Source organism: Rutilus rutilus (assembly GCF_951802725.1).
Source record: "Rutilus rutilus genome assembly, chromosome: 2".
In the NCBI taxonomy this organism is placed as follows: domain Eukaryota; kingdom Metazoa; phylum Chordata; class Actinopteri; order Cypriniformes; family Leuciscidae; genus Rutilus; species Rutilus rutilus.
Window position 1 is genome coordinate 21,623,041 of NC_140210.1, and position 8,504 is coordinate 21,631,544.

At 42.7% G+C, this 8,504-nt stretch overlaps 1 protein-coding gene across 2 annotated transcripts; it reads left to right on the forward strand.

Annotated features, from left to right (window-relative positions):
• The first annotated feature begins 766 nt into the window (after positions 1–766).
• Positions 767–7,753, forward strand: pcdh18a (protocadherin 18a). Of its 2 annotated transcripts, none has more exons than XM_084400603.1 (4): positions 767–3,683; positions 3,931–4,019; positions 4,870–5,039; positions 6,486–7,753. In XM_084400603.1, exons 1-4 carry the CDS (start codon positions 1,194–1,196, stop codon positions 7,139–7,141), a joined length of 3,405 nt encoding a protein of 1,134 aa, XP_084256729.1. In that variant the 5' UTR covers positions 767–1,193; the 3' UTR covers positions 7,142–7,753. The 2 variants fall into 2 exon arrangements, with proteins under 2 accessions (XP_084256729.1, XP_084256730.1); XM_084400604.1 differs by having other exon boundaries at positions 3,964–4,019.
• Positions 7,754–8,504: the final 751 nt, after the last annotated feature.

Below are 8,504 nucleotides of genomic sequence, written 5' to 3' on the forward strand. Positions count from 1 at the left end.
TTATATGTCAGAGCAACAGACTGCCCTCTGTGCATAATAATTAATGTTGATGTTTTCATCTGGTGTTACAATCCTATTAGTGGTTCTTATAAGATTGTCACACTGGCAGAATCCTCTGAAGAGCATTTAGGAAACTTATATATAGGCTACCATTAGTGTTTTTGGAGTTCTTGGAGGAATTTATGCAGTCCACCTTGCAAGTTCCTCTCTTTTTATAGATGCATATATAGGTTTCTTCAGGGGGATGATCTTAGGAACCCTAAATGGTATCTTTTCATTTTTACAACAGCACTTTTCTTATATTATGTTAATTTATACAGTTTGGGAATAAGTAAGCTTTCTAAACTACTTTATTTATGGCAGAAAAATATGGGATTGCTATATTTATATCAAGTGCTTAAAAACACTGAGTTACAGATGTTTAAACAAAGTGGGTCTCACCAAACACATTTAGATTCATAAATGAGGTAATATCATAAATGCATCTTTTCTGTAGCTTATACAAATTCACCAAACAAACATTCTACAATGCTTAACCTGAGATATAAGAGAGATAAATAATAAGTGAATAAATTGTATTGGCATTCATCCTGAGGGAAAGTTCAGCTCGAGTTATTCTTAAATTCTGCTCTCTCATCCTTTGTTGAAGCGCGTTCAGGAGAGAGAGAGAGGGGGAGAGAGAGACCCTAAAGGGCGGAGTTATCCACTTCCTTTCTCCCCTTCATTTAATTGGGATCTATAGTGGCTCTGTGTTGAATGGTCAGTCGCAGAGAGAAGGGGCAGCCCTTGATTTAGGAGAAGCGTTTTGTCTGAAGCCGTGGCTCTAAAGGAGGCTTTGCTATTTTGGGTTAGTCAGTCAAAGAGTGTCTTCAGACAGCGGGAGACAGATACGCGCGCACACAGGCTCTCCAGACGGAGGTTGCGCTTCCAGTCTCTTGATACGCGCAACAGATTTCTCCTTAGTGACAGAGGGATATGCGCTTTTGGTTTTAATGTCATTGCTTGTTTATACCCCTGCACTCTGTTTATTTGTCAAGACTTATTTTTGACGTCGGAACCCTTTCAGAAGACGTTTTCTTTCGCATCTGGAGATGTTTTTTAGACCGTAACAACACATGTGAAGGATTGAGCCAGCACAACAAAGAAGCGACAATCATTCTGAGAGTTTATTTCTGTGCCTGTCGGAAACCAACATGGATACCAGCAAGGGCACAGTGTTCTGTGTCACTTTACTCAAACTTGCTGTGCTCGTAACATTGGCACAACACGTCTCGGCTAAAACTCTGAAATACCAAGTTTACGAAGAGCAGAAGGTGGGTACAGTAATCGCCAGACTTCGAGAAGATGTCGCTGATGTTTTGTCCAAACTTCCGAGCTCGATTCCGTTACGCTTTAGAGCCATGCAGCGCGGCAGCGCGTCTCTTCTCTCCGTGCGCGACCAGGATGGAGAGATCAGCATCAGGACCAAAATAGACCGCGAGAAACTGTGTGAAAAGAATCTTAACTGCACTATCGAATTTGACGTCCTCACCCTCCCCACGGAGCACCTACAGCTGTTCCACATCGAAGTGGAGATTTTGGACATTAACGATAATGCGCCACAGTTCGCGCGCCCCGTCATTCCCATAGAGATCTCCGAAACCGCCGTCGTGGGGACGCGCATTCCCCTTGACAGCGCCACCGATCCAGACGTCGGGGAGAACTCTCTGAACACATACTCTCTGACCCCATCTGACTTCTTTAAGATTGATATTCTAACAAGAACCGATGGCGCCAAGTACGCGGAGCTCGTTGTGCTTAAAGAGCTGGATAGAGAGGTGCGAGCGAGTTATGAACTCCAGCTCACTGCCTCAGACAGGGGCGTTCCCCCAAAATTTGGAACAACGCTCCTGAAAATCAGCATAGCTGACTCGAACGACAACAATCCGGTTTTTGAGAAGCCATCTTATGTGATCAATTTGCTTGAAAATTCCCTTTTAGGCAGTTTGCTTATTGATCTGAATGCCACTGACCCAGATGAAGGGACCAATGGGAAAATCGTATATTCTTTTAGCAGTCACGTGTCACCTAAAATTTTAGAGACCTTTAAAATTAATTCTGATAATGGTCATTTGACACTAATGAGGAAAGTTGACTTTGAAAACACAAATTCGTTTGACATAGATGTTCAAGCTCAAGACATGGGCCCCAACTCAATGCCAGCACATTGTAAAGTCATAATCAAAGTGGTGGACGTGAATGACAACAAACCTGACATTAGTATTAATTTAATGTCCACTGGAAACGAGGAGATAGCTTATATATCAGAGACAGCTCCAGTAGATTCATTTGTTGCTCTGGTGAGGGTAGATGACCTGGACTCTGGGTTGAATGGAGAGGTGGAGTGCCGTCTCCACGGCCAGGGTCATTTCAGGCTGCAGAAGACATATGAGAAGAACTACATGATTGTTACAAATGTCACTCTGGACAGAGAGAAGAGGTCAGAGTTCAGCTTGACCGTTATAGGTGAAGATAAAGGCTCTCCAAGTCTATCTACCATCAAACGCTTCACTGTGCAGGTCCAGGATGAGAACGACAATGCGCCGAGGTTTGAGAAGAGCAGGTATGAGATTTCCAAGGCAGAAAATAACTCACCAGGAGCTTATCTGTCATCTGTGAAGGCCTCAGATCCAGACCTGGGGCCGAATGGACAAGTGAGCTACTCTATACTTGAAAGTATGATCCATGGGAGCTCCATCTCCACTTACGTCACCATTGACCCCTCTAACGGAGACATTTATGCTCTGCGTACTTTTGATCGTGAAGACGTAAGTCAGATCTCGTTCTTAGTCCAGGCCCGGGATTCTGGAAGTCCTCCGCTGCGTAGTAACGTGACCGTTGTGTTGACCGTCTTGGATGAGAATGACAACAGACCGGTCATCATGATGCCTCAGCTGTGGAACCACACGGCTGATGTTCCGGTATCCAAATACGCAGAGGTCGGGGACATTGTAACTGTCGTCCGTGCAATAGACCGTGATGCTGGCACCAACGGCGACCTTTCATGTTCTGTCGTAGGAGGCAACGAGGCAGGTTACTTCGCCATGGATGCTAAAACATGCGAAATTCGGACCAATGTCAGCATGCAGGACATTCCACAGGATCACGTGGAGCTGACCATCCTAGTGCAGGACCATGGTGCCCAACCTCTTAGTGCCAGAGCCCTACTGAGGCTTTCACTTTATGAAAACATTGAGAACCACATGAACCCCCATCTAACAGGTGGAGGAACTGGAGATGGTCCTCTAGACGTGTCAATGATCATCATCATCTCCCTTGGGGCGATATGTGCTGTTCTACTTCTCATCATGGTGGCCTTTGCCCTTCGCTGCTCACGTGAAAAGAAGGACACTCGCTCATACAACTGCAGGGTGGCTGAGTCTACTTACCAACAGCACCCTAAAAAACCCTCACGGCAGATCCATAAGGGTGACATCACCCTGATGCCAACTGTCAACGGGACCCTCCCGATCCGGGCGCACCATCGCTCGCCAACCTCCTCGCCTGGACCAGAACGGGCCCACATGGGCAGCCGGCAGAGCCAACACAGCCGCCATTCGCTAAACAGCTTGGTCACTATTTCCTCCAATCATATCCCTGAGAACTTCGCCCTGGAACTTACACATGCCACGCCCCCTGTGGAGGTAAAAGCAAGTCTTTGAATGCCAATTGAAACAGTGTAATTTACACTTGAGTAAGAGCTTGTGAAATCTCTGTCCATCTGTTTATACTCATCTTTTCATTCACCTATGTAAACATAACATTCACGTCATTGTGTGTTGTTCTCGCACTAACACTTTTCATTTTGTTCATTCGTGTGTGTGCGTGTGTGAACGAGTGTCGTGTTCCATCAGTATTTATTTTTATTTATGTCATCTGTTTTTGCTATAGCAAGTCTCACAGCTCCTCTCAATACTCCATCAGGGTCAGTATCAGCCGCGGCCCAGCTTCAGAGGGAACAAATACTCTCGCAGCTACAGGTAAACTTACAAACAAACAAACAAATACTACGCTCCAAGCTCCAACTCCTTATATGGACATGATATGCTCTAAATAGTATGGTAGAGTAGATGGGTAGTGATACTCAACCTGTTGTGTGCTGCTGGTTCGATCGGATTGGATGATAGGTATTCTAAAATGTTTGTGGTAGAATAGGACAGAACTTCCCTGTTGCCGTGGTCACCCACGTTCGCAGATCCTGATTGGACTGCTCCTCACATGAGGTCATAGCTTGCTTTCTGTGCCTTTTTTTCTTTCCTCTCATCTGCGTTTTGTTCTTGGATCATGTCATTTTATCCCATGCATATTGTTAAAACCATTGTTCCATACAATGATGCATTTCAATGTCACGTTGATGATTTAAAAACACTAGCTTTAGGTAGTTTTACTTTTTTTGTCATGCACGCCTCTGCTGATGTGAATCATAATATTTAAAGGACATTTTTTGGGTGTGAGATAAATGCATGGTGCTAAAGAGACATCACTGAATAGATCTGTTTAAATGATGGTTAAATAAAGATTATAGTCTGTGCAAAGGTAAAATGATGGGTGGGGCATGTGCTTGTCTGCTTTGCATATGCATGTTCATAGACTGTATGCAATGCATAGAGATGATTTGAGTTGAGTATTTTAGCTGACTTCATATAATTAAACATGTAATGCCATTCTGAATGTGTTACATGTTTGATTTCTCTTACAAATCACCTTTAAATCGGGTGATTGAGTTTAGTGATTGATTTAATTCAAATTTTGCAAATAGTATATCTTTTATACAGTATACTCCAGAGCATCATGATCAACCTGTAACTGTTTGTGTGAATGTGTGTGCAGGTACGCCCTCCAGGACATGGATAAGTTCAGTCTTAAAGATAGTGGGCGTGGCGACAGTGATGCGGGCGACAGCGACTGCGAGATGGGCCGTGATTCGCCCATCGACCGGTTGCTAGGCGACGGCTTCGGAGACCTCTTCCACAGCGATGGACACCATCGTCTCCACCCAGGTGAGAAATTAAGTCTGATTGGTCTCTCATGTGGCTTCTCACCTTTTATCACCCTGAATTATGACATTCATCAGCTTGATTATATCGAGCACATTGCATTTATGATGCAGTCTAACACCCAGTCTACCGTGACTTACTTTTATTACGTTGTAAACAGGTGCAGGAATAAATTAAATGACCTGCGCTGTGCTTTTACACTCAATATGCAGGAGAAAATTAAGGAAAAAGCCTATGAATTACATGGTTCTTGTTTGAAATCATGTTATTTTTGTAACCACTACCTTTTGCAGTGTCAATCTGGTTTATCTGTAGCTTAAGACAGTGTATGTGTGTGTGTGGAGGCGTGGACTGGAGTGTTATTTCCCTGTATTCATTCTCTCCTCTGAGTGACAGCCCTATGCTTTCAAAATCTGAACTGAGGAAAATTCACCGTAATTGCTTTCACAATGCAGTTAAACCCCCCTTCTGCACATACACACACTCTCTTTTCTCCCCAGAGGGCCGCTATTTCAGCCCTGCTCTTCCTCTTTTATAGAGAGAAAGAAGCAACCTGTGTGCATCGATTAGAGTTCCACCCTTTCCTCACCCAAGTAGTTTATTGTAATTTTTGCTTTTTTCTCCATCCCAATTCCAGTTTGTCCTCTTCGTTTTTCCCCCTTGCTGCTTTGTCTCTAATATTCAAATTCAGTCATATCTGATTTGTGCGAGGGAGCACTGCCAAAGTAATGAATAATAATCCAGCTTAACAAAGGATGTCAGCCTCCACAAGAGAAACTGGAATGGAAGAATGACAAACTCTCAATCTCCTCTGCTTCTCAAGTTCCCTCCCCAACCCACCCGCCCACCTCCGAAATCCATTCTCTAACTTCCTAACCTTATCATTCCTCTTCGTTTTCCCATTCTCTTTCATCCCTTTGTTTTCCTCACTTTCCTTTCTGCCATTTTTCACATGCCCAGAGGAAATTTCATTGCTCAAAGGTTGCTTTGTCATAGCTCAAGAGAGTTTTTTTTCCCATTTAAGTACAGTATCAACTTTGTCTCAGATGTTTCTTCTAAAATGTCTAGTAATTAAAATAGATGCAAATTAGACAGTGGTATTAAAAATACAGTTTAAAAAAGACTGGTTTCACAGACAGGGCTTAGACTAAACCAGGATTAGGTCTTAGTTCAATTAGAACATTTAAGTAGCTTTTATAAACGATCCTTATAAAAAAAAAAGAAAAAAAAAACTGTTGTGCATCTTGAGACAAAACAATGGCACTGAAATATTTTAAGAAATGTCAGTGCAAGTTGCTTTCAGTTACAACAGCTCAAACATGCATTTTAGTCTGGGACTAGGCTTAAGCCTGGTCTGTGAAACTGGGGGATAATGTTTAAACTCCAAGTTCCATTGATTTTGCTTCTAAAAACCCACTGAGAAATGTCTCTCTGTCTTTCTCTCATCAGTCATGAGATTGTGTACGGAGGAGTGCCGTGTGTTGGGTCACTCTGACCAGTGCTGGATGCCATCTCAGGCGTCCTCGGATTACCGTGTGAACATGTACATCCCCGGAGAAGAGAGCAGGCCTCAGGTCCTCGAAGAGGACCAGCAGTCAGTCGACTCAGCTAAGAAGAGTTTTTCTACCTTTGGAAAGGACAACGATGAGGAATGCGGCAGCTCTCTGCTGTCAGAAATGAACAACGTCTTCCAACGTCTCCTGCCAACTTCTTACGCTGAGGTCAGAGAGCTCGAAGAATGCACCGGCCTGCCCCCTTCCTCCATTGGCATGGAGATTAGAAAGGGCTTCCTGCCGGGTAAAGCATCATCTACCGGTCCCTCTTACCCACAGGGTGTTGCGGTGTGGGCGGCCAATACTCACTTTCAGAATCCCGGTGGTGCCGTGACTAGCGGACATGGCCCAACCAATCATGCGGCATCACAGGCACATTTAAAATGGCTGCCGGCGATGGAGGAGATTCCAGAGAACTACGAAGAGGACGACTTGGAGAGCGTGCTCAGCCAGCGGCAGGGAAAACGCAACGACACGAGACATGAAGTTGTCGACGCTAGTGAACTGGTTGCCGAAATCAACAAATTGCTTCAGGACGTACGCCAGAGCTAAGCAACAATCTGTTAAAGAACATTTCCCTATCTCATTCTTTTTCGTTCGCTCTATTTTCGTAGAGTGAACTAATCATTTAAAGGAGGAGAAAGGGAGAGAGTTCAGCGCTGTAGCCTTGATTGAGTCGCAAGTGGAAGCTTTTCGGTTAATATTGTTTACTTGGTATGACGTTTTGGTCTTTTTGTACAAAAGTGAACACAATGTGACTGTAAATGCCTTTTATGTTTTTTTTTACTCCGTATTTATATGTATATATGTGTTTGTACAGAAAGCAATTCAAATGTCTATTTTTATACAGTATTTCACTGCATGTACCTAAAATTAAACCAAGATTTGTTTGTATATTTGCAAATGTATGCGTGTGTGTGTGCGTGTAAGAATGTTTTAATTGATACAGATATCACATTGTATACAAACTATTGTTGGTGGTCTGATTGTCTGTTATCATTATTGTGAACACCAAAATACTTTGACTAGAATGGTTCTCTTTCCATGGTTTATCCATGAGTGACTGTGAAATGTTTCTTGGGACCTTATAAGGATTTTTCTCTTTGTCAGCAGACCTTACTGTTACGATTTTACAATAATGTTGCATTAAACAATTTGGAAATATCTCTTTAACGCTGTCTGTTTTTCCTTCATTATTTATCCTGTAGTAAATCAATTGGTCTTAGATGCAATTTATGTTTACCCTTTGGCAAATCCGAATTCGTAAGCTTTCATTATGAAAGCATCTTTTACTGTTAGCCTTGGAACTTGTTGGAAATGAACCAGACAGAATCGATCAACTCCCTACAGAATCTAACCAGTGATTCTTATAACAAACATGCATCTCTTTTCATGGACCTCTGTCACAGCTGCTTTTACTAAGAGCTCCCCCTTTTGAGCAGAGCGGGTATTGCAGTCACAAAAAAGAAAAGAAAAATGTTTTATGACATGTCCAACAGGAATGCTAATCAAATCCTGTTTGACCATAACAATCTGATTAAGTACTTAAAATACACATTTGATCTAGAAATAACATTTTGATTATATGCATGATGTGTCAAGCCTCATTTTGTTGTCTTTGCAAACACAGAAAGGGTGTAATTCTGTCCTGGTTACCCAGCTATAACTCCTAGTAATTAGCTATAACCCTGAGTAATTAGCTCATAGAAAGATTAGGGCTTTAAAAAAACACACAATGCCCCCCAAATGTTGTTATCTGATTAGCTCATATGCACATATTATATGACACGGGCAACTGGACCTTTTATACATGATCAATATACATAATATTCTAGCATATGCATGTGTGTGGGTTTATGTATGATCTATGCATGCATGTTTATAAATGTGTGTGCTTGTGTTTTGTGTGTATGTG